The following is a 26,977-nucleotide window of genomic DNA, read 5'->3' on the forward strand; positions in this document are numbered from 1 at the left end:
AAAGGAGAAGTCGATTAGGCCATATTAAAAAGAGGACTGGAACTCAGCCTAGGACCGAAACTACTGAAATCACATATCATAGCCTAGCGGGTGACAGGCACAAATTACAAACAGCCTGAAATTGAACAGAATTAGAGGCAAGGAAAGGAGGAATTGCCAAAAAATAATGGATGAGCTCCGTATCAAGCGACTACTCAGGCATTTTAAATCGGATAGATTAACTTGAGTCTGAGAAGATTTATTGTCAACATGGAAAAAATGCAGTTTTGTTTTCTTATAACTTTTTAAAGTGTTTTAAGAAGCATATATTGACCAATGAAAGAAACTGGACTTATAATTATGTGCTGACAATGACAACAATATTTATAAGCATTACCAAATCCAGCAATAATAATAATAATAATAATACATCCATCCATTTATTTTCTGTACCGCTTATCATACACAGGGTTAGAGGGAGCCTGAATCCTATCCCAGAGGACTCGGGGCACGAGGCAGGGGGATACACTGGACAGGGTGACGACCCATCGCAGGGCACAATCACACACTACGGACAATCTGGAAATGCCAATCAGCCTATAACGCATGTCTTTGGACTGGGGAGGAAACCAGAGTACCTAGATGAAACCCCCATGCAAACTCCGCAAACACAGGGTAGAGGAAGGATTCGAACCCTGGTATGAGGCAAACATGCTAACCACTAATCCACTGTGCCCCCAATAATAATAATAATAATAATAATAATAATAATAATAAAATATAGCAATACTGTCAAGCCAATTATCGGCACCATGAGCAGCAAAAGAAGCGTTGTGACGTTTTTGGTTAGAGTCCGAAGAACAGTGTATGAGGAGTTAGAAAAAGTAAACTTTCAATAATAAAAACCCATTTATTTTAAAAATAACTAAAAATATCTACTCTGAAACCGCTCAGGTAGCATCTGGGCATGATAGTTATCATGCAGGAAAATGTTCAAGAGTTATAAGCCAAAAAAGCTGTTTTTGCAATCTCCTGACCAGTAGGGAGCAGTGTGCCAAATCTCTGCAGGTAACCTTGGGGCCTAATGTTAATGACACATACTAAGTTTCGTCACAATCCCTCAAAGCAATGCAGAGATACAGCCTCAAGTTAAATTTTGCACGTTCTTCAAATTCATTGAAGTGCCATTCGAAAATGGTATAACATCAAAAATTCTGTGAATAACGATACGCCAAGTCGTTCGTAAAATACAGAATTTTATGAGTAAATTCAAAATGGACGACATAGGAATTTTTCATATTGTTGGACTCGGCATGCCCCACTGAATCTAAAGTGCTTTTTTCATATCTCATGACCACTAGGGGGCACTGTTCTGAAAATGAGCAGGCACCCTCGAGTCATGATGGCAATGACAAATAATAAGTTTGGTATAAGTAAACGGTATGGTTTATCAAAATTCTGTGAACAACTTTTTGTCAAAATGGCAGAAAAATGAAATTTTTAAGGCAGAAAAGGACTTCAAGTCGTCTTGAGCCAAGGAATCAGAGAAAAGAATAATTTTGTTTCTAGAACTCACGATTGAAAAGTTAATGTGAACGTGAGTGCAATTTTGGACATTTGGTGGCGTCACATTCGGTGGGATTGAGACACAAATTTAGTAACTTTGACCCCTAATAATAATAATAATAATAATAATAGCAGCAGCAGAAAATTAAACTGTCATTACAACAGTATTAATTATACAGTATTACGTACTATCATAAATATGATTATGTATTAGTTAAATAATATGAATACTATTAATACTTCTACCAATAAATATGAAGTATTAATAGTTAGTTAATAATTATTTATAATTATAGTAAATGTTAGTAATGATCACAGCAATACTTGTAGCAATAGTTGTTGAAAAGGTCTTGTAGAATCTGCCAGAGATCCTCTGCTATGACGTAATGCTCTCTCCTTTAGTTGTGTTGATATACCTATACCTAGTCTTTGCATACGATACACACCCTCTTCAATTACTACAGGACAAGAGCATGCCTAATAAACTGCTCTCTCTCCTGAGAATCAGTCGCAGCTGATGAGGAGGATGGCCCCACATGGCTAGCCTAAAGATTGCACTTACCAAAAACATTTTATAGCCAAGTCTCACCTGACCTTCAGCGGATAACGTCACAAAGCAAAGCAAAGCAAAGTCCATTAGATTCATTAATTCATCTTGGTCACCTCAGTGAACTCTTCTGAGGTCTTTATTTGGGGCCTGATTTCTTCTCTACTAATAAACTCCACACATGGTAATTAACATTGACCAAATTTAGCTTTAGGTCATGTTGTCGGATGTCTCACTGCAGCCTCCAACCAACACAGATTAACCTGGTTTTCTATCTCTGTGGTTTTCCTTTTCAAAATTTGAATTACAGCAAAAAAAATTCACATCAAGTTTATATGAAATTTACTTCATTTCTGGATCCTTAAAACCCTGTTAAATCCTGTTATAAACGGATTCAGCATTATATACATTTCAGCTACTGAATCTGACAGTGAGAATAACTTATTATTTTGTGCTGCCATCTGTATGAGAAGTTGCTTTGTGAGAAACTCCTCTGTCGTTTGTTTTCCTCTAATTCTGTTTTGCTTTTAGAGTTTCAGGCTGCTTATTATTTGGGATCACACAATATTCTACGACATGTGATTACAAATGTTTCAGTTTCTAGAAGGATGAGGGACTGAATGGACATCACTGTAGACATCTGATGTAGTTAGCCAGAAGGGATTGTTCTAGTCTAATGCCGTTTCATTGACAGTACGGCCAGCTCCACATTTAATGGGAAAGATGGATAAGTTTGCTTTAAGTTGACCTGTATGTTTAGGGATGCTTAAGCCATCATCCATGACCTCCAGTTTCATTCATCAATGTGGGGAAGATTAGAGAATACACACATTCGAAATAAGACAATAGTATGTTGACCTTCATAAATCAGTCAATGACTATAAAAATAGCTACGATTGGAGATTTGCAGAAGATTTTTGCCACCAAGTCTGGAGTACTGTACTGTATGGTACTGTATCTCTGATGAGAAGTGGGTTCTATGGTCAGAAGAGTCAAAAAACTATATTAAGGTATGTTTAGTATAAAATAAAAGGCTGGGTATTTAGAAAAGAACATAGGGTATGTTCCTTCATGTAAAGTAAAGTAAAGTATGTTCCTCCATGTAAAGTATGTTGTGGGCCTGCTGTTCCTCAAAAGTTATGTTAGGTCAGATGGCTCATGGACTCCATGAAGTACCAGAAGATTTTAAATGAAAATCCGGCTACCTCTGCCAAAAAGAAACAACTAGAACATGGTTGGATCTTCCAGCACGATGATGCTCCAAATCGTCTGGGTTACGCATGTAACCCTGTTCCCTGAGAAGGGAACGAGATGTTGCATTTAGCATAACAATATGGGGAGCGCCCTCACGCGCAACCGGCATCTGAAGCTTGTGTAAAATCATGCCTCTACTTATAGGCTGGCCATGATCAGGTGACGTGGCAATTAAGCGCGTCGCATGATATATAGATGGCACCTGTGAACCACGCCGCCAGCCTCCATTATCTGAAGCGAAGACACAATTCACAGGCCTAACCTGGTATGACAAAGATACGCAACGTCTCGTTCCCTTCTCAGGGAACAGGGTTAACCCAGACATTCCCTTTCAAAGGGAATTTCGACGTTGCGTTTATCATAACACTATGGGAATGAGAATACCCACTCTGACATACTGAGGGTACGGCCTGTTCAAAAAGACCCAAGCCCAAGGGTCACTGCAAGACACTCTGGCCTGGGGTGGAATGAATATCCAGGCTGTAATAACGAATGAATGTGTGTGGTGTAGACCATCCTGCAGCAGCACACACATCCTGCAGGGATATCCCTTTGTACAAAGCCTTCGAGGAGGCGACTGATCTAGTAGAATGAGCTCTTATGCCCAGAGGCGTGGCGAGACGCCTCGTAAGCCATAGAGATTGCTTCCACTATCCAATTAGAGATGCGCTGCTTTGACACAGCATCACCTCTACTGTCGCCGCCAAAGCTGACCAGCAGCTGCTCCAACTTACACCACTGGCCGGAGCGGTGGACGTAAGTACAGAGAGCCCTAACTGGACACAGCAGGTGCATCCTCTCTTGTTCTGGTGTGAGGAACAGAGGAGGGTAGAAAGCTTGCAACACCACAGGCTGGGCAGCCGATGTAGGCACTTTAGGAATATAATACGGCCTAGGATACAGGAAGGCAGGCAGGGGCAACAGAGAGAGCTTGTAGATCTCCCACTCGCTTGAGAGATGTCAGGGCCAGCAGAAGAGCTACCTTTAGAGTCAGAAGCTTCTCAGAGGCTAACTCTAAGGGCTCAAATGGGGCATCTGACAGTCCTTCCAGGACCACAGAAAGGTCCCAGGAAGGTATGAGTGGCCTGCAGATGGGCCTCAGCCGCCTGACACCATGCATAAAACTCGAAGTTAGTGGATGTTGCCCCACAGAGGCTCCATCAACAGGGGCGTGGCCGGCTGAAATGGCGGCCACGTAAACCCTGATTGTAGAAGGAGCCCACTCTGTTGAGAAACATCCTTATAAGAACTCCAGGACTGTAGCTATTCCGCAGTTCACTGGGTCTACAGTGGATCCCTGCGGATGGGAATCTCCCAAGGAGTGCCATCTAGCAGGGATATTATCTCTGAGAATCGTGTTCGAGCTGGCCTATAAGGTGCTACTAGCAGCAGATGTAGACTGTCTTGGCAAACTCTCGTTAGATCTTATGGGAGCACAGCGATCGGTGGAAAAGCATACAGATGTGACCTCAGCCACATGTGCACCATGGCGTCCAGCCCTAATTGTGAGTGAGGGCTAACTACAGCGTGCAGTGTGCAAACACATCCATTTCCGTTTGGCCAAACCTCTGCCATATGGACTCCACCACTTGTGGATGAAGCCACCAATCCCTGGGCCTCAGCCCCTGCCTTAACAGGATGTCTGCCCCCACATTCCAGTTGCCCAGAATGTACATTGCACTCACTGACAAAACTTTCCCTCTGCCTAGAGAAGAATTAGCTGCATCTGCTTGAACAGGGGGTGCGGACATAATCCTCCCTAGGGGTCAATATATGAGACCATCGCTGTGTTGTCTGTAAACACATGGTGACCTCTCAGTTGAGGAAGAAGGAATTTCAGTGCTAGAAATATGGGCCACATTTCTAGGCAATTTATATGCCGCTCCAGATGAGGGCCACTCCAGAGACTGTGAGCTGGACATCTGTCTAAGACCACGCTCCAGCCTGTGAGGGAGGTGTCTGTCATTACCGTCTTGCGCTAAGGAGATACCCCTAGAGTGTGACCCAAGGCTAGAAACAGGGGTCACTCACATTCTCAGAGCATGTAGGCATCGCCGTGGGACAGTGATTATTCTCAGAGGTTCTCAGAAGCCCCAACTTCTCAGCCACCACTGAAACAGTCTCCTGTGCAATAGGCCTAGCAATAGCGTTGGCTGCTGCTGCCATAAGCTCCAATAGTCTCCCATAGAGACTGGAGGGGATGCCAAGATCCAGCTTTATCTTGCTCAATGTTGATAGGATTGACCCTATGCATGTTGGGGATAGAAATGCTCTCATCATAGTAGAATCCTTATAACCTATAAAAGTTGTCCTCTGCACTGGAGAAAGCATACTTTTCTGAGGTTCAACCTGAGCCCCAAGCTCTTCATGAGGGGGAGAACAACATCTTGATGTTGAACCGCCAGTTCCCTGGATCGTGCTAGAATTAACCAGTCGTCCAGGTAGTTTAGTACACGGATGCCCTGGAGTCACAATGGAACCAGAATGACATCCATGCACTTTGTGAAGGTGCGAGGGGATAAAGCTAGCGATATTTCTATGTGGAAATATGTACCTTTTAGATCTATCATCTCAAACCAGTCCTCAAACTGAATCTGTGGAATGATAAGTTTGGGCGTCAGCATCTTGAACCTGTATGTCTGAAGAGTACAGTTCAGATGACGCAGATCTAAAATTAGCTGCATACTCCTATTTTTTGTGGACCAGGAAACAATGGCTGTCAAAACCTCCCTCCCTCAGGGAACAGGGTACATTCTATGGCCCCTTTGTCCAAGAGGGATCTTAGTTCCTGTGCTAACCTCGGGCTCTGGTCTGTGCTGACAACTGTGATGAGCGCACCTGTTAACCAGGGGTGGTCGAGCACTAAACTGGACCCGGTAACCCTTTTCTACGGTAGACAGAACCCATAGAGACACATTTGGCAGTAGTTTCCACGCTGCCAGTCTGTCTTTAGTGACGTTAACTATTCCACATTCTCTTGGAGGGAAAGCATCAGATTTTCATTGCCGTGTGACAGCTCGCTGACCAGAGAACACTGAAAACTTGGGACAGCCTTGGCTAGTGGAGGACCTACAGTAGCACTGGGGGCTAATTGCCCTAACAACCTGATGTCCCCTGATACGTCCCTCCACAGCCCCTCACGACTGCTCCTCTTTGTCTGCTTGGCCTTTATGACTATTCTCAGATCAGGCCTAGTAGCAGGCCTTGACTGTGGCCGCCCGGGTCCACTGGCTGTCTGCGGGGGTTGGCGGGCTGCCATACTCGCCTTCTGTGTCTCCCTCACACTAGTGCTGGCCTGGGCTCCACTCGTGGATGCCCGGGTGAACTCGACACAACAGGGAAGGAACTGGCTGAATGCCGCCACCTGTTGAGCTCACTCAGCAGGTCTGCTTGGTAGGCCTGCAACACTGTCATTGTCTGCAGTGACCCACAGGCAAGACTACTACTGCATAGGCCTTGCCCACCAATGCCACGGTGGCCTTACACAGTGACTTGGATGGCAAAGCCGGCCTCCCTAATTACCTGCCATCGATGGAGAGAGGTAGCTCGTAAGCGCCTCCTCCACCTTCAGCATAGCTAAGTAGCCATGCCGTTCATTCCCCACAATGGCCGAATAATCCGACATTGTGGGCTTATGCATGGTTTTCCCCCCAGAAGCCTGATATTTTGTCATGCAATTCTGGAAGAAAGGGGAGTTTCTGCAGTGTGAGGGATTTACTTTCACTGGGGAGAAAAAAGCTCATCCAGACATAGTAATCATTTCAAGCAGCTTTTTATATGCTGCTCTCAGTTTTTAGCACATCCATCTGGCTCCTTGAAGTCAGAGTGGAATTATTACTATTATTTTCATGTTGTTGTTTTTTTGGCTTTCCATAGCGGAAGGAAGAGTCGCAACGTGAGCTCCAAAATCCAGCGGAGAACCGAACCTGGAAGACAGAGCAAGAGATAGAGCAGCGCTCGTCTCCGGCTCCTCTTCCGGATCCATAAGAGATCCCACGGACCTGAGATAGCTAGCTGCCTCGGCAGCGGCCAGCCCAGATCCCTGAGGCTCTGAAACCCAACTCGCTTCGGCTTCCGAGAGGAGAGCGAGTCGCGACTGGCGCTGCCTAATGTGGGCGTTATGTGGACCTCTTGAGGCTGCCATCACATGCTCCACCGCTAGACACTTCACACAGAAAGTGTGCACTACTCCCCATGATGAATCGGGAGCAAGGCGTAACACACTTCCTGAATTCTCTCACTCATATTTTTCTCTCTTGCTCATTCCTTTTTTTTCGTCTTTTTTAAAGGGAGAGAAAAGTCCAGAGATTTTGAGAAAAGATAGAGAGGAAATGAAGCGTCTTTTTGTTTCTTTACACAAACAGCCGACATGCAGTTTTTCGCTGAAGATAATAAAGGCTGATGGCGCGGTTCACAGGTGCCATATATACATCATGCGATGCGGCACGTCATCTGCTCACGGCAGGCCTATAAATAGGCATGATTTTACACAACTTCAGATGCCGGTTGAGCATGAGGGCGCTCCCATAGTGTTATGCTAAACGCAACGTGGAGTTCCCTTTGCTATGTTCAGATTTACATAAAAATGGTTTAATGATGATTAAATCAAGCTTTTGACATGATCATCAAAGTCCCCTCATGTAAACCAGAGGCACAGGAGCACTGGAGTATCCGGAGCGATATTGTACTGAGCAATGCTAAGGCTCACAAGATAAGAGGGTTAAATACAGATTTATTTAATGTAATATCAACTTAATGCATACAGAGAAATATATATATATATATATATATATATATATATATATATATACACACATATATATATATACACACATATATATATATATATATATATATATATATATATATATATATATATATATATATAGGAGTCTCCTTTTTTTCTCTAGAAATTCTGTTAAAAGCTTAATAATATCTGATGATGGATGGTGGTTGGATTTTCACTGATTTGCTAAAATTTTTTTTAAAAAATCGGACAACCTGAGAAGGACAATGAGAGAACATGTTAAGCTCCACACACAGTAATCGGAACTCAGGGTTGATGAGTGCTCAAGCCAGCATGTGGCAAAAGAAAGATTTAAAATATGCTCTGCGATCTTTGGAGCTGAGAAAGGAGAGATTATGTTTAATTAGCAAAGAATTAGTGGCAACACAGAAAATATGTGTGAAATATTTATTAAAAGCTGTTGCTGGTCCTCAAGTGTGACATGAGGAAGAATACAAAAAAAACCCCTTCTGGATCATATACTAATATATCATTAAGTGCGAGTTTGGTCAGGAAGGCCAACACAATACACTATCTTCGATCGATGGCATTTCTAGAAATAACTAAATAACTCAATGACAGTTTATCAGATTTATGTATTGCACATCCATATCTGCCTGTTTGAGATACAGTACAAACAGGTCTGTACAGCTCAGCATCTGTACCTAGCATCTGTTTTTATAAATGTAGATTTATTTAGAACATTTTCTGTGGTTAGATCTGTATTAATCTCACACAATCATATAGTCTTTTGACAAATTCCACCTCTTGCACTATGACTAGCTCATAATAATACTTTATCATGATTGTTATGCAGAGAATTGTCATGTCATAGCAAAAACCAGCGACTCCATTTCCCAGAATGCACCAGGAACTACAAACATGTCCGAAGACTACTACAACTCTTGAACACACACACATTCACCGGCTCGGTAGTTCTAATTAGACAAACATGCTACCAATTACACTTCCACTCACACCAGTCTTTTACAGTTGCTTTGTGAAGAATATGCTCAGTTGTCTTTGGTCTCTGTTGTTACCAAGCCTTGATAATGATAATAACAATAACAACGAGTCTTTATTGATCACTTCAATAACGACTTTATTGACCAGTCTTTATTGAACCTTCCGATCAGTAACCCAGAGCCTGGAAGTGCCTGGGCTTGAACCCCCGACCTTACTATCAGTAACCTGACCTTAACCGCCAAGCCACCACTGCCACAAGCAGTGATACCATGTTGTTTTATTCTGGTTGTGACTTTGTTCATGTTTACGACCTTGTCTCTTTGCCTTACCTGGTTTGGACTGTTTGCCTGATCGCCTGACCTCTGGCTGTCTATGTTTATTGATTTCTGCCTGATCCTTTGGACTTGTTTAATTAAACCACGATACCTGATCTGCACTTGCTTCCGTCTGTGCCTCCATTACGTGACAAGGGTACTGTTGCTGCTCATCAATCTGAAAAGGGTTATAAGGCCATCGCCAAACAATTGGAAATTCTACAGTGAGAATGATTGTTTACAAATTCAGTCCATGATCAGACTGTTTAATGTCCAGAGATATAAAGAAAATTCCAAGAGCTACATCATGTGACCTACAGGTCTCTGTGAACACATTAAATGTTTATGGTCATGACAGTACAATCAGAAAAAGATTGAACAAGTATGGCTTTCATGGAAGGGTGAATAGGAAAAAGTCCCTTCTCTCCAAAAAGAATATGGAACATGACTTCGAATTGCAAAATTGCATCTGAACAAACCACAAAATTTCTTGAACAATATCATTTGGACTAATGAGACCAAGGAGATGTTTGGTCATCATGCACAGTGCCATGTTTGATGAAAACCAAACCATGAACACCTCATACTAACTGTCAAGTACAATGCTGGAGGGGTGAGGATTTGGGAAACTTGCAGACATTGAGACAGCAATGAACTCCACTTTATACCAGAAAATTCTTGAGACAAACATGAGGCCATCTGTCCAGCAGCTTAAGCTGGGATGAAATTGGTTCATGCAACAGAACAATTATCCCAAGCACACCAGTAAATCAACATCTGAATGGCTAAAGATTGGGAAAAAAATAAGGTTTAGGAATGGCAAAGTGAAAGTCCAGACCTCAAAACCATTGAGATGCTGTGGCGGGATCTTCAGAGTGCAGTGTGTAAATGAATGCCCTTAAACATCAATGCACTGAAGCAATGTTGTAAAGAAGAGTTCCCTTTCAAAGGGAACTTCGACTTTGCATTTAGCATAACAGTGTGGGAAGTGCCCTTGCGCGGGTAACCGGTATCTGAAGCTTGTGTAAAATCATGCCTCTACTTATAGGCTTGCCATGATCAGATGATGTGGCAATTAAGCACGTTGCATGATATATATATGGCACCTGTGAACCACACCGCCAGCCTTATTATCTTCAGCGAGACTGCATGTCTGTTGTTTGTGTGACAAAAGACGCTTCATTTCTACTCTATATTTTCTCAAAATCTCTAAACTTTTCTATCCCTTTTTTAAAGAAAAAAGAAAAGAAAAGAGAGGGAAAGAATGAGCGAGAAAGAATTCAGAAAGTGTGTTACGCCTTGCTCCCGTTTCATCATGGGAGGAGACGGACACGCTTTCTGTGTGAAGTGTTTGGGTGTAGAGCATGCGACAGCAGCCCTTCGAGGGGTCTGTCTGTCAGCACTGTGAACATTTCACAATTAGGCAGCTCCGCTCTCAGCCTGCTCTCTTCTTGTCCAAAGGGAGTTCGGTTTCAGAGCCTCGTGGATCTGGTCCGGCCATTGCCGAGGCAGCCAGCCTGCTAAGCTCGTGGGGTTCTCGTATGGATTTGGAAGAGGAGCCGGAGACGAGCGCTGCTCTATCTCTTGCTCTGTCTTCCGGCTCTGTCTCTCCGCCTGACTCTGGAGCTCGCGTCGCAACTCCTCCTTCCCCTATGGAAATCCAAAACACCCTCGCTGACTCCGTGTACTAAACTACCTGGACGACTGTTTAATTCTAGCAAGATCCAGGGAACTGGCGGTTCAACATCAAGATGTTGTTCTCGACCACATGAGGAGCTTGGGGCTCAGGTTGAACCTCAAGAAAAGTATGCTTTCTCCAGTGCAGAGGACAACTTTTATAGAGGTTATATGGGATTCTACTACGATGAGGGTGTTTCTATCCCCAACATGCGTAGGATCGATCCTATCAACTTTGAGCAAGATAAAGCTACGTCTGGGCATCCCCTCCAGTCTCTATGAGAGACTGTTGGGTCTTATGGCAGCAGCAGCCAACGTCATACTGTTGGGCCTATTGCACATGAGACCGTTTCAGTGGTGGCTGAAAAGTCGGGGGTTTCATCCGCGGATGAAACATCTGAGAGTAATCAGTGTCACGCGGCGATGCCTACGTGCTCTGAGTATTTGGAGGTGTCCGCAGTTTCTAGCCTCGGGTCACAATCTAGGGGCATCTCCTTACCACAAGACGGTAATGACAGACGCGTCCCTCACGGGCTGGGGTGCTGCTAGTAGCACCTTATTGGCCGGCTCGAATATGGTTCTCGGAGATAATTTCTCTGTTCAATGGTACTCCTTGGGAGATTCCCATCCACAGGGATCTACTGTCTCAAGCCGGAGGGCTGATTTATCACCCCTGGCCAGAACTATGGAAACTGTGGGTCTGGCCCCTGAGGGGCACCAGAGCATAGATCCTGGTCTCACAACTGAGGTTGTAGAGACCATGTTAAACGCTAAAGCACCATCCACAAGGAAATTGTATGCGCTCAACTGGCGGCCTTTTGTCTTGTGGTTTGAGGAACGTCAGCTAGACCCAGTGAACTGCGCAAAAGCTACAGTCCTGGAGTTCTTACAAGAATGTTTCTCAGCAGGGTTGGTTCCTTCTACAATCAGGGTTTACGTGGCCACCATTTTGGCCAGCCATGCCCCTGTTGATGGAGCCTCTGTGGGGCAACATCCTCTAACTTCGAGGTTTATGCATGGTGTCAGGCAGCTGAGGTCCATCTGCAGGCTGTGCTTGGAAGGTCTTGGAAGGTCTGCCAGGGGCCCTTAGAGTCAGCCTCTGAGAAGCTTCTGACTCTAAAGGTAGCTCTTCTGCTGACCCTGACATCTCTCAAGCGAGTGGGAGATCTACAAGCTCTCTCTGTTGCCCCTGCCTGCCTTGACTTTGCCCCTGGATTAGCCAAGGCCTTCCTGTATCCTAGGCCGGATTATATTCCTAAAGTGCCTACATCGGCTGCCCAGCCTGTGGTGTTGCAGGCTTTCTGCCCTCCTCTGTTCCTCACACCAGAACAAGAGAGGATGCACCTACTGTGTCCAGTAAGGGCTCTCTATACTTACGTACACCGCTCCGGCCAGTGGCGTAAGTTGGAGCAGCTGCTGGTCTGCTTTGGCGGCGACAGTAGAGGTGATGCTGTGTCAAAGCAGCACATCTCTAATTGGATAGTAGAAGCAATCTCTATGGCTTATGAGGCGTGCGGTCTCGCCACGCCTCTGGGCATAAGAGCTCATTCCACTAGAGCAGTCGCCTCCTCGAAGGCTTTGTCCAAAGGGATATCCTTGCAGGATGTGTGTGCTGCTGCAAGATGGTCTACACCACACACATTCATTCGTTATTACAGCCTGGATATTCATTCCGCCCCGGGCTCAAGTGTCTTGCAGTGACCCTCGGGCTTGGGTCTTTTTGAACAGGCCGTACCCTCGGTATGTCAGAGTGGGTATTCTTATTCCCATAATGTTATGCTAAACCCAACGTCAAAGTTCCCTTTGAAAGGGAATGTCTAACCCTGTTCCCTGAGAAGGGAACGAGACGTTGTGTATCTTTGTCATACCAGGGCAGGCCTGTGAATTGCGTCTTCGCTTCAGATAATGGAGGCTGGCGGCGTGGTTCACAGGTGCAATCTATATATCATGCGATGCGCTTAATTGCCACGTCATCTGATCATGGCCGGCCTATAAGTAGAGGCATGATTTTACACAAGCTTCAGATGCCGGTTGCGCGTGAGGGTGCTCCCCATATTGTTATGCTAAACGCAATGTCTTATTCCCTTCTCAGGGAACAGGGTTACATGTGTAACCAAGACGATTTGGAGCATCATCGTGCTGGAAGATCCAACTATGTTCTAGTTGTTTCTTTTTGGCAGAGGTAGCCGGATTTTCATTTAAAATCTTCTGGTACTTCATGGAGTCCATGAGCCATCTGACCTAACATAACTTTTGAGGAACAGCAGGCCCACAACATACTTTACATGGAGGAACATACTTTACTTTACTTTACATGAAGGAACATACCCTATGTTCTTTTCTAAATACCCAACCTTTTATTTTATACTAAACATACCTTAATATTGTTTTTTGACGCTTCTGACCACAGAACCCACTTCTCATCAGAGATACAGTACCATACAGTACAGTACTCCAGACTTGGTGGCAAAAATCTTCTGCAAATCTCCAATCGTAGCTATTTTTATAGTCATTGACTGATTTATGAAGGTCAACATACTATTGTCTTATTTTGAATGTGTGTATTCTCTAATCTTCCCCACATTGATGAATGAAACTGGAGGTCATGGATGATGGCTTAAGCATCCCTAAACATACAGGTCAACTTAAAGCAAACTTATCCATCTTTCCCATTAAATGTGGAGCTGGCCGTACTGTCAATGAAACGGCATTAGACTAGAACAATCCCTTCTGGCTAACTACATCAGATGTCTACAGTGATGTCCATTCAGTCCCTCATCCTTCTAGAAACTGAAACATTTGAAATCACATGTCGTAGAATATTGTGTGATCCCAAATAATAAGCAGCCTGAAACTCTAAAAGCAAAACAGAATTAGAGGAAAACAAACGACAGAGGAGTTTCTCACAAAGCAACTTCTCATACAGATGGCAGCACAAAATAATAAGTTATTCTCACTGTCAGATTCAGTAGCTGAAATGTATATAATGCTGAATCCGTTTATAACAGGATTTAACAGGGTTTTAAGGATCCAGAAATGAAGTAAATTTCATATAAACTTGATGTGAATTTTTTTTGCTGTAATTCAAATTTTGAAAAGGAAAACCACAGAGATAGAAAACCAGGTTAATCTGTGTTGGTTGGAGGCTGCAGTGAGACATCCGACAACATGACCTAAAGCTAAATTTGGTCAATGTTAATTACCATGTGTGGAGTTTATTAGTAGAGAAGAAATCAGGCCCCAAATAAAGACCTCAGAAGAGTTCACTGAGGTGACCAAGATGAATTAATGAATCTAATGGACTTTGCTTTGCTTTGCTTTGTGACGTTATCCGCTGAAGGTCAGGTGAGACTTGGCTATAAAATGTTTTTGGTAAGTGCAATCTTTAGGCTAGCCATGTGGGGCCATCCTCCTCATCAGCTGCGACTGATTCTCAGGAGAGAGAGCAGTTTATTAGGCATGCTCTTATCCTGTAGTAATTGAAGAGGGTGTGTATCGTATGCAAAGACTAGGTATAGGTATATCAACACAACTAAATGAGAGAGCATTACATCATAGCAGAGGATCTCTGGCAGATTCTACAAGACCTTTTCAACAACTATTGCTACAAGTATTGCTGTGATCATTACTAACATTTACTATAATTATAAATAATTATTAACTAACTATTAATACTTCATATTTATTGGTAGAAGTATTAATAGTATTCATATTATTTAACTAATACATAATCATATTTATGATAGTACGTAACACTGTATAATTAATACTGTTGTAATGACAGTTTAATTTTCTGCTACTTGCTACTGCTGCTGCTATTATTATTATTATTATTATTATTATTATTATTAGGGGTCAAAGTTATTAAATTTGGCACACAGATAGAGGACAGTCTGATTTGTTAATGCAGCAAATTTGTAATGCAGCAAGCTTCAGATACCGGTCACGTGCGCAAGGGCGCTTCCCATACTGTTATGATAAATGCAATGTCTCATTCCCTTCTCAGGGAACAGGGTTACATGCGTAACCCTGACGTTTGAGGGACTGATAAACTCCTACAAAAGACCTTTACTTCAAGTTATTGTTGCGGAAGGTGGTTCTGCATGGTATTGAATTATAGGGTGTACTTAATTTTTCCCACCTGATTTCTGAATGTTGGTTTACTTTATGAGGAAAAAATTATTACAATTTACAATTAAAATTATTATTATTTGTTGTGTTTTTTTTTTTTTTGTTGTCTGAGATTATTATAAAACCACACAAATGTTTTTTAGGTCCTGATAAATTAAAACATTGATGGAACTGATGGCGGGTGTACATCCTTTCCCCGCTGACTGTATAAGGATTATGCTGACAAGTGTAAATAACTTGTGCATTTTTAGTTACACACACACACACACACACACACACACACACACTTAATGAACCTTTTGTGAAACCCAGTGGTTACATATTAATGGCTTTAATTAAAGGAATATTTAATATGAAAATGAGCAAACATGGATCCATAAATTAAGACAGAAAAAAGTCTTAAAGTCTTGATTTAATTAAGAATGTTCCTGCATAAAAAGAAGATGGACTCATGTGGTGTATAAGTCAGTTCCATTTGCCACGACATCTTGTTTTAACACTTTATAATGATTGATAAGTGACCTAACTGGTACGTCTCAGGCTGCGATGCTTCGTATACTCCCTAGTGTACTGCAGACCATTCGGTTCCACTTCTGCTTTTCTAACACGACATCAGGGAGGGCGTGAGGAATTTCTGGCTGAGGCTGTGTTTGAGCTTTACCTTTTATGGAGTTTTGTGGGTGTCACCAAATGCAAATCAGCCATGCCGTGCACACACCTGGTAATTTTCAGGTGATTGGTAGTCATCAACATACACGCACCAGTACGATGAAAATCAGCATTTTCAGAAATTATCATAACTCTGGTGGAAATGCTTAGTTTGGTTTGGCTTTCTGCAAACATTTACACATGACTTTACTAAAAGACGTCCAGCTGTGTCCAGTGTTTGGCGATAATTCCCATAAACGCATATGCAACGAGGCAAAAGTGCAAAACAACAGTGATATGAAAAACGTGGCTTTCAAAAGCACACACAAAAAACGTAGATATGGTTAATAGTATGAGCTTAGAATGAACATTAACACACACACACACACACACACACACACACACACACACACACATATACACCAATATAATTGACTGTATTGGCTAAACCACTGTGCTTCCTTAATAAGATGAAGGCACTCCTGGTGTCTCGGGAGTGTTTGTGTGTAAAGTCATTACTTGCAAAGTCTCAGGTGAAAGGGTGTACGCGCACACAAACACACACACACACACACACACACACACACACACACACACACTGGACAGTCTAAAATCTGATTTAAAGTCGGAGATAACGGATTTCCTGGGTGGCGTCACTCTGTTTTGTAAATTGCATGTCGCTCAACAATTACAATCGCTGCATGCTCACAGCTGCTTTCTTACCTCATTGTAGTCAATTCATAACCAGATACACATTTTAGCTACAATAACAGCAATGAAAAAAACATCCATAGCTGAGAAATGTGGTCACACAATATAATATCTGTTCGTGCAGGGCCAAAGTCATGCAAGGAAGATGTCCGAAGTAATTCTCATCCATTCCTAAGAGATAAGCGATCTCTGTATCTGTGTCTTCAGATGATATGCGCATAATGATGCGCTTGTCATATAAGATGGTTTGGTTGTTTTTGTAGAAAAGAAAAGTTCCTGGAGTGTCTTTATACAGATGAAAAAGCCTGTAGGATATAATGGATTTTTTATTAAAAAAAATGTTTTGCATGGTATATACAATACATGACCTGGGTTTATTTCTTCTGGTCACTGAATAGAAAGTAAAATACTTGTAAAACTAGTCCAGTCCGAATAAGGTCTTGACTTGCCTCATTACTGTGCTGTTGCAATGAATTATGGGACTTTCAGTTTGTATGTCTAAATTAATATTTGGATAGAATCAAGAACAATTCTATGTGTTTTCACAGTTCAGGGTACTTCAGTATTCAGAGTGAACTGGAAGTGAAGTGGAGATCAACATGGCGTACGGACAAAACAGTTCTGGTGTTCATGGGATTGTTGGGGTTTCCATTCCACTGGGTCTTTTGAAAAAAAAAAAAAAAGAATAATAATAGCGAGTAGTATGACACAATAGGCGAGTCAGCGTGAATATGATTATCCACAGAGCGGCAGATTTTTACTCATTCAACACATCCACATGGGAGCACTTACAGCTGAGTGGTCGTAATGGCATGCCATTAGGTTTCTGAAATTCCAACAATTCCTTCAAATAAACGCAAATGTCAGTCTCTCTCTCTCTTTCACACACACACACACACACACACACACACACACACACACACACACACACACAATCTGTCAGAGACATTTCTCATTGTGTCATTCCCATGTTAGTGCTAATTATGTTTCGAAATCCTCAAAAGTAACAAGAGTACAGACAATTCTCCTCAGGGAAATTACAGTATGTGGAATGTAAGACTGGCATCATCATTACGAACACACAGCTTCCCGAGAAGCGCTAAATGGGTGATTTGTCCATAAATCACACAAGAACACGACAGTTTCTGTGTTTCTCGTGTACTTCTGTTCTCTCTCTTCAGTCCATAGAGAATAAAGACAGGAGGAGTGTGTCACTACAGTTGCTAAACACACACACACACACACACACACACACACACACTTTCTCTTCCTGTTTTAGATGATCGATCTGCTGTGAAATGAGCTGTTCTGCTTTCAGGATGATAGTTTCATGGCCCGATGCTGATGCTACTGACTTACTCACCAGCTCTCTCTCTCTCTCTCTCTCTCTCTCTCTCTCTCTCTCTCTCACTCTCTGTGCGTAAAATGCTCACAGAAAGCAGAAAAACCAGCTAGTTTAAAAAGCTATACTGATCAGGAGAGCATGAGACTGCAACAATGCAGAAGTAGCGAACTTTTCTGTCCTAAAATCATGTATGAACCATTTTAATTCAAACTGATTAACTTTGTCATCTTTTTACGTTTATTGTCGCTTAGTGGGATTTTATTATACGAATGAATGAACAAACATAGACAGGATGTGTAAGCACTTTAAGTATTTATAAAATGTACACACACACACACACACAGAGAGAGAGAGATTTCACTGCTTCTGCTGGAAAGGCTCAAGACCTTTATTAAGGATTGAAACCAGTCATGGACCACAGACTTCAAATCCACGCTCTGAAGACCAGATCTATGAAAGCTTTGTTTTTTTCCCCCCAGTCAGAATCCATGGCTTCCGGATTTAAATCCGTGAACCAATGAACAGTGTGTAAAGACCACTGTCTTTGTAAACACCAATATCACACGTGCATCCTAACCAGAGTTGGTTTATTATAGTTGTCTAACAGTGATATGGACATAAATCAGTTGATGCAAAGAGGCAGGCAAATGTCAGTGCATTGCAATGAAACGTTGTGGAAAAACTAATATTTGAGGTGTAAACTGTGGTCCCTTTTGAGCCATACAGAGAGTGCGAGTGTGAGAGAGGCTCTGAAGGTCAGCACTCACCAGTACAGAGGGGTTTCATATATATCATATATATGAGTGCTGACCTTCAGAGTCTCTCTCAAACTAGCTCTGAAGGTCTGGAGGCACATTCATACACCATGATTAGCGAAAAGGAAGCTTAGAAAACTGTTAACAAAAATTTGAAGACCATGTTACATTTTGCCACTGAGTTTACCACATTACATTTATGGCATTTGGCGGAAGCACTTATCCAGAGCGACTTGCATTTATCTCATTTATACAACTGAGCAATTGAGGGTTAAGGACCTTGCTCAAGGGCCCAACAGTGGTAGCTTGGCAGCTTGAACTCCTGACCTTCTGATCAGTAACCCAGAGCCTTTAACCACTGAGCCACCACTGCTCCAGGGTTTAGGGTTAGGTTTAGGTCGTTTCATTCACAGGTCATTTCATTCATCCTGCACAAATCTCCAAAATAAAAAGGAAAAATAAAAATTTCAACGGCCCATCAAGTGCCTACCAATCAACATTTTCAGACCGAGAATCCACACCAGACCTGTAGTTTAGACGCCTCCTTTGCTCCACACTAGACAATATGTTAGTGCAGAGAAAATTTGACCCTTCAAGGCCTCACAAAAAGGCCTTTTTTTCTGTCCTGTTCATCCATTTCCTGTTGATTTGCCAGAATGCATCAGTACACTAAGAGTATCCACCTTTTGGTGGAAGCATCTATGAGCTTCTGTACTGTATGTCCGATTCATTGTGCGAAATATTTCGGTAAGAAGAAACCTCTTGTACAAGGAGTGCATTCTCAGTTAACCTGATACGCCATAACATGAATATGTAACTATATAAAAAGAAGCCACTTAGGAAGATCTATAAATTTTAACGTGTATTTCTTTAGCCTAACGGATTATAGGCGAGATCTGGAGCCAATCCTGGGAATACTGCGCACCTTGCACACACATTCCTATCAAACTATCGGCATGTTTCTGGTAGGTGGGAGGAAACTGGAGAACTCTGAGGAAGAGCATGCACAGACAGAAACCCGAGCTCAGGATCAAATCCCAGGACGCTGAAGCTGCTACACACCACGAGACACTCTTAGGGGGTACACTCTGTTTGCAAGGCGTACATTTAGGCCAGAAAACGTTAACCATCCTGTTGCAAATTCCTTGAACATAACACAACACAGGACAAAGACGAGTAAGATTACACATTTTCCAGACTACTGCTCAGAAGAAAGAAAGAAAAAAAAATACATCTCAGACATCTGATTCAAACTGTTGTTCACAAAACAGAAAAACAGGACGTCTCAGTCTAAGTTAAGACTTAATAATCCCGCACTAGAATCAGTACATTATAAACACTTTTCAGGAACACATAAGGGACTGCAAGCTGCCTTATTCAAAAAGAGACTAGAGACTAGGGAGAGAGAGACAGAGAGAGAGAGAGGGAGAGAGAGGGGTAATTACAGTAGTCTGGCTCCCAATCCCATGGCACGACACGCTGAGAAAATTGCATTGTTTCTTCCTTAACCCACCATCACATCCTGTTCCTCAGAACTACACGTGTTTACGCACAGCAGAGGGCAGAGGGCGAGCACTTCCACATAATCACACTCAACAATACACGAAAATTCATATGTTTCCTTCTGCAATAACTCTCTTCGGCTTCCTGTTAGTCTAGACTTGTCGTTTACGTCCCGCTCGGTCGTTAGAAAGCAAGATACGCTTATACTTAAGGTATGCGGGGGGAAAAACAGGTGACGAAATTATACAAAATTGTGAAAAGAATTGTACAGTAGGAAGTACAGCGTACATTCGGTAAGGAGCGAGTTTAACAAATGCTGCGGGCTTAAATGCTAAGCCCTTGCTAGCAACAGTATGTTTGGTTAAGTTCGCTATCTTGCAAGTAAACATGGCCACTGACGTACACTGCACAATATAATATTCAGCCTGATTTGATCTAACTTGTGTCACGATCTCCCCTTTAGACAGAGCTGCAGCCTGCCGCGCGCTTTGAGTGCTGGATGGTACACGTGTGCACGAGCGCATGCTCTCCGTATGTTGATAACTGTGACATTGTTTACTGTGGACACCTGCTTTTGTTTTGTTTCTGTTCTGTCTCTTCCCTGTTTTGTCACTGGTTGTTGTTCGAGGGTGTGACTTCATTGTTTTCAGCTGTCAGTGCTTAACTCTGATTATGTTCATGATAAATACCTCTCGCTTCCCATTACACCTGGCGGAGTATTATAGTTAAATTTGTTGATAGTTAATGTTACGTACCTGGATAGATTTAGTTAGTTTAAAGTTAGATTAGTTTACTTAGACCACGCTGGTGTTTTCTGCTCCCAGTTCCCAGTCATAGTTTCATGTTTCATGTTTTGACCCCGTTTCCAGTGATCGTGACTTTGATTCCTGCTTTTCCCCGTTTACAGCCTGACCTTTTGCATGTTTTTGGACCACGCTTTGGATTACTGATTTGGATTTGTCTGCCTTTGTCTCCTTTAATAAAATGCCTTTACCTGCACCTGCTTCCATATTCAACTCCCTTACGTCTCAGGACGTGACACCTTGGCTCCTTAATGCTAGTACTGTACTCGTTTACCGAATATTAGCTTACTTGCTAGCAATGCTCGATAGCTACGTGGCATCTTATTGTCACACTCCACCTCAAATAGAGCAAGAGCGACTTGTTTTCCTGGTGGATTTCCGACACACTCTTAGCTGACATCCCCTTCATGGATTTTAGTGGGAAGTTGCAGCGCCAGGCGAGCACGGAGGTGAGATTGAGATTCATGCACCGTTCCTTACATCAACCTGATAACTACCAGGAGTGCTAATTCGCAAGAGTCTACAGTCAGAATGTTATAATCCTGAAACTGTTGCTCTAGATTGCACTTAACAACATCGACTGTGACTGTGTTTGTTTGCTCTTTCGAGAAAGGAAGCTGCATCAGATCACAACGCCTCCTCGTTGTGCACCTAGACACTTCCATGCTATTCCATGGGCTCATCTAACAAACTTCTCTTGACCTAATAAACCAGTGAAGGGCATATTGGAATGCAGCGCGCTCACACACGCACACACGCACATACACACACACACACACACACACAGTACCTGCAATCTCCCCAGGACTTAAAAGAAACAGAAAGCTTTTCCCTGAGCTAATAGCAGCAGCCAGGAGAACCGATTGCTTTGCGGCACTGACAAGAACCAGAATTGGCTCCTCCAATCAGCGTGGAGTGCAAGAGATGCCGTGGGAAACGGAGGTCAGGAAGGAAAGAGGCAGAAGCCAAAATCAAAATCAATTCTCATCATCTCCCAAGCTAGCTGATGCTGCTGTTTGTGTGCATATCTGTGTGCAAAGATTGAGGGCTCTACCTGTGCAGATGGTGCCATTACCCATGAATCCCGGCTTACAGGTGCACAGGTGGCCGTGGATGGTGTTTGTGCAGATGGCGTTCTCATCACATGAGCTCTGACTGCTAACACACTCGTCCCGCTCTAAAAGGAAATGGAAAAGCGGGTGTGTATGTTAGTGTGCGAGAGGGATTCGGAACAAGGTTTTCAGTTCAAAACCCCTGAGGTTTGGTTATTTTACATTAGTCACAAAGCCCGTAAATCATTGCAACATATTTGTCAGGTCATTAATTTTGGTGCCCTACTGGAGCTGTATAATGCATTGTTAGAATAACAGTGCAATTACAAGCATGGTCGTTTCATTCTCTTCTGCTTCGATCCGTTATAGTTCTCCATGAAAAGGACAAATGTACGTCGTTGGCTAGTTTGTTGACATGGTGGCTCTGATTGCTTCTTTCTAATTGGTCACAATATACTCATTCATGTGCTTGTTCCATCCTTCCAAATAACACTGGCACTTGTATGGTGGATGGTCTACGTAATCAGAGTGTAATTGTTGATATAGTGAAGTTTTCTGTTAGGATACATTTATTTGGCTTTTCTGGAAGGAGTCTCCAGTGTCAGTACTTCACAACTGTAACTTTAATTGTAACTATAAATGAATAAAACGTACGACGTTTTGTTGTTTATTTAAAACAGGGGAAAAAAACAACAGTGATTGATGGCAAATCGCTGTGGTATAATAAACACTTTTTTGGGACATGTCATTGGAAAATAATAATAATAATAATAATAATAATAATAATAATAAACTTCACGGCATCACAACACCCCGTCACTGATTTATTTATTCCTCTTTATTTAGATCACAGATTCTGAACTCTTTTTATGAACATTGGTTGAAAGTCAAATTTAGGTAATGTGTTTTCCTTATAAATAAAAATGAAATTTATCCAGAAGCTAACTTCAAATCCGCTAGAAAGAGGTTTGGCGTCTGGTGCAGTTCCAACTCAAACTTAAATGGTGCATAAATTTTTAAACCACCCTTAAGTGTATAACGCCCCTTTGACCCTTTTCCAGCATGATCGTGTTTTAATTGAGCCCTCCAGAATGTGACCTACAGTAGGAGGAGATGTGTCATGATTCATAATAGAAATTAGCCTAATAAATATTTCAGACACGTTCACTCAGACGTGAAATTAGCATCGCTCACGCTGTGTGCCCTCGATTCTGCTTGCCTTTGGTGCCTTTTTTTTTTTTTTTTAACAGTAGGTTAGCACGCGTGCTAGTTTTTGAAATGAACAGCGTAATCAGGGTTAATAATAATAATAATAATAATAATAATAATAATAATAATACAACAGCAGCACAGCTCAGACAATGGTTCTTCATGCAAGCTTTATATTCATGCTTTATTTTTGGAAGGAGTCTCCAGTGTCAGACCTTCGTAACGACCATAAGTAAAGCTCTTTTGTCCGAGCAAGCATTGGTTTAAAAAAAATAAAATAATTTAACCTGACTTTTACGTAGTCATTTTTGCAATACGGTTCTTGTTTGTTTGTTTCTTTTTATTATTATTAGTCTAAGAGCTGTGTGCATGCTTAATGCTGACTTTACAACAATTTCATCCTCGAAAGCTGTCTTTTTAGCTTCCCCGACACAAGATGGAGGACTAGGCTGGTAACAGGAAGTAGTTTTGTGGATGTTCCATAACACTGAACAAAAACAGTAAATACTGTACAGAAATATTATTTAATTAAGACAAAAGAAATAGCAAAACACGGTTAAAAGCAATATCAATACAACTGGCACTGTTTATAACTGTTGGCACCCACTCCTCAATCTCCTATATTGTAATTTATGTAGCAGTAATTCTTCAGTAAACCGCCAAATTATTGATCATATATTTACTAACTTACTAAGACATACGCAGCTGACTGTGTTCCTCAGAGCCAGGTTTTTCCAAACTGTTCCAATACTCTGTCTGGTGAACTGAATTATGGGACTGCGTCCTCCAAGATAAATTCCAAAATAAATAAAATAAACGAAAAGAAAAGAAAAAAAACCCCATCTGTCCTCATGCTGCCTTCTAATTACACACAACAATGATGAACAACAGTGATGTCATCCTCATCCTCATCCACCTACTGAATGGAACAATATTGTTTATTATGAATTTGCTTTGCACATAGTGTATAACTGATTATCAGCAGCACACCTACTAGTAATAAGACCGTTCATTTTAGATCAGGACACTTCCTAAGAGACTTAATCCTTTTTTTTTTTTTTTCAGAGATAAGGGAAAATTAACTTATTAGCATAGACATTGTTCATCAATATGCAAAAGACATCTTAATCATGACTAATGTATTCTCTCCTTAATTAATGACTCCTGCTTATTGAGCCCTTAAGCAGATTGAACACATTATTTCAACACGTTTTCCCTCTCAAGCTTTTTTTTTTGTAGTCGTAAGGCTTGTTTAAGGCTTGAGGCAGCAAATTTTCACAAGCCCTGATATGATGTGTAATTTGTAAATGGGACACTAGGGGTGAGATACAGACACACTAATTAGGATTTAAAGCTCGGACCTCATTAGCCACAATTTAGTCTCTTAGGAAATGCAAAAGCATGGGATCTGTACAATATCTATAAAATGAATGGCATCGTCTTGCAGTTTTTAAAACCTTTAAAAAAGAATGATTTTTTTTTTTTAAATTAATCAACAGCATATTTAACCTGAGCCTTATTTAACATAGTACAGTATGGTACATTTGTATGCATTTATGCATCATTTTTAAATTAACTTACTGAATAAAAAGGAAAAGGAAGATGTGCAATAACCATAGACAAAAAAGTGAATTAATTAAAATAGTTATTTTGGATGGAAGCCCTGACCTGCAACTGGTGAAAAAAATAGCTGAAGTACAATGCGTATTTTAAAATAATATCTTATTTCAATTGAATCAAAACGTGTTTTGATGTTGTTAATTCAACTTAGCTCATTATTTCTACAAATCTCATTTATTTCACTTAAACAAATAACTCGTTCTGACTTAAGCGCTAGTTATTTGACATATTTCAAGTTATTACCTGGTTATTTTAACATTATATTGTTATTGCAACTTAATATTTAAGACCCTACATTTTATCAATGACTTATTTACTGAATATTATCATTATTATTATTTTTTAAAATTATTATTTTTATGCTGTTTGTTGTTTTCCAGATAAGCCAGATGTTTCATTACTGGAATTCAGTTTAATGTTTGAACACTTTTTGATTATTTGAGATAAGGCAATAATAAGACAATATTACATCAAAATAATGAGATATTCAAAGTTGAAATAACAGCACCAGATCCTGAAATACAGACATAGCATAAAGACATACTTGTACACAGAAATAAGACATTAGAATGATACGTTTTTAAAGCCTTGGGAAAACAAATCTGTCAATATTATAGCTATACTATTTACATTGCAAGTTATACAATGCTTTTGGATTTACAGGCTTTAGGACTCCCCGGAGGTCTGAACCGCTGAATCACTGTTTGTCTTTAAACACAGGTACATGCGAACTGAATCCAGTACGATATGACAGAATGTACGCTTTCAATCATTTTGAGACCTCTGGAAAGTCCACTGGCTTTAACCCCGGCTATAGACTAACAGATTTTACAACCTAATACAGTTCTGATTATACTCGGCATGTGCGGAAGCAGAACAACGTGAACCTGCGTATCCTGTGTACCTGTATATCCAGAAGATTTCAAAGCAACATGCACTAAATGGCATGTCAGAGGCAAAACATCCCCTGTCCAACAGGTTTCCAAGTTGAACTATAAAACATTTAGCGATTTTACGCACAGCGATGTTGTCGGCGAGCTCTGACTCCCTTAAAACGTCCTGCTGTCGTTGTGATTGTCATCATGAGCTGCATCTCAAATCAAAAACTCTCACCTGACATTCAAAAGTATTTACTAATCTTGAAAATCCTGAGAGGTTTTTAAAATTCAGCCGCTAACTGTAATAAGAAAACCGGTTAGTTAGTGCTCAGTCTAGATTTGTACAGTACATAAGTATGTGATTTAAGACACAACTCTAGTTTGTTTAGTGGAGGTAGATGGACAGGGAAAAGTCCAAGTGTCAAGATTGTGAAAAATCTATACTAAAATAGCATGTATTGATTTAAACTGAACGTGACTCAGAGGAATATTTCAAAATATTAGCAAACAGAATCAGTCTTCGATATTTCTTGTATTGAATTGCAAAATAAAATGAATAAAACAAATGAGGAGACTGTGAGTTTCTCTCTCAACCCCATTTGTAAATCAAGCAACCTTTAGTTCGGTAACCCCTGATATAATGGAAGGCCAAACGTATTAATAATACACCAATACACCAGCCAGGAATAGGACTTAACATATCTCCAATTTAGCTAAAAGGTGTGTGTGTGTGTGTGTGTGGCATACAAGGAGCAGATTATCCTCTTAATAATGCCTAAAAATGGGACATCACAAGCTGGACTAATACTGCCTGACCACTGTCACTCCTGATTGAAATTTGGAGCAATTTCCCTCTCTGAAGCCCTGCCATTGTACCATTTATAACCTCCTTACAGCAATCATGCTGCATCTTGTTCTGACTCAAAAGAAATACTAATAAAAAAAAGACCTAATGGGGTAACTCATGAATAAACTAAACAGAAGGAGTGCTCATATTGCTCAATTGACCATTTTACCACATCACACACACACACACACACACACACACACACACACACTGACACTGACTTTTCTATTACTACTTATTTAATATTTCTTTTTTATGCATGACTACGGTGCTGAGTGGATCGCTGAGAAACTGGGAATCTAATACTGATAACAGATCATAAAACTAGAAATGAAATGAGTAATGTGATCTTTCAGATCACTACATAGTGTAGCTTGTAATTAATA

The 26,977-nt window shown here is 41.3% G+C and overlaps 1 protein-coding gene across 3 annotated transcripts in view; it reads right to left on the bottom strand.

Moving 5' to 3' along the window:
• Positions 1-26,977, bottom strand: part of LOC128614110 (protein kinase C-binding protein NELL1-like) — a 213,726-nt gene that overhangs the window by 37,683 nt on the left and 149,066 nt on the right. For all 3 annotated transcript variants that reach the window (XM_053635404.1, XM_053635403.1, XM_053635402.1), the window contains exon 14: positions 22,040-22,162. In XM_053635404.1, the coding sequence (XP_053491379.1) occupies positions 22,040-22,162 (123 nt within the window). The remainder of the gene's footprint in view (positions 1-22,039; positions 22,163-26,977) is intronic.

Source organism: Ictalurus furcatus, chromosome 10, assembly GCF_023375685.1.
Source record: "Ictalurus furcatus strain D&B chromosome 10, Billie_1.0, whole genome shotgun sequence".
Lineage (NCBI taxonomy): Eukaryota > Metazoa > Chordata > Actinopteri > Siluriformes > Ictaluridae > Ictalurus > Ictalurus furcatus.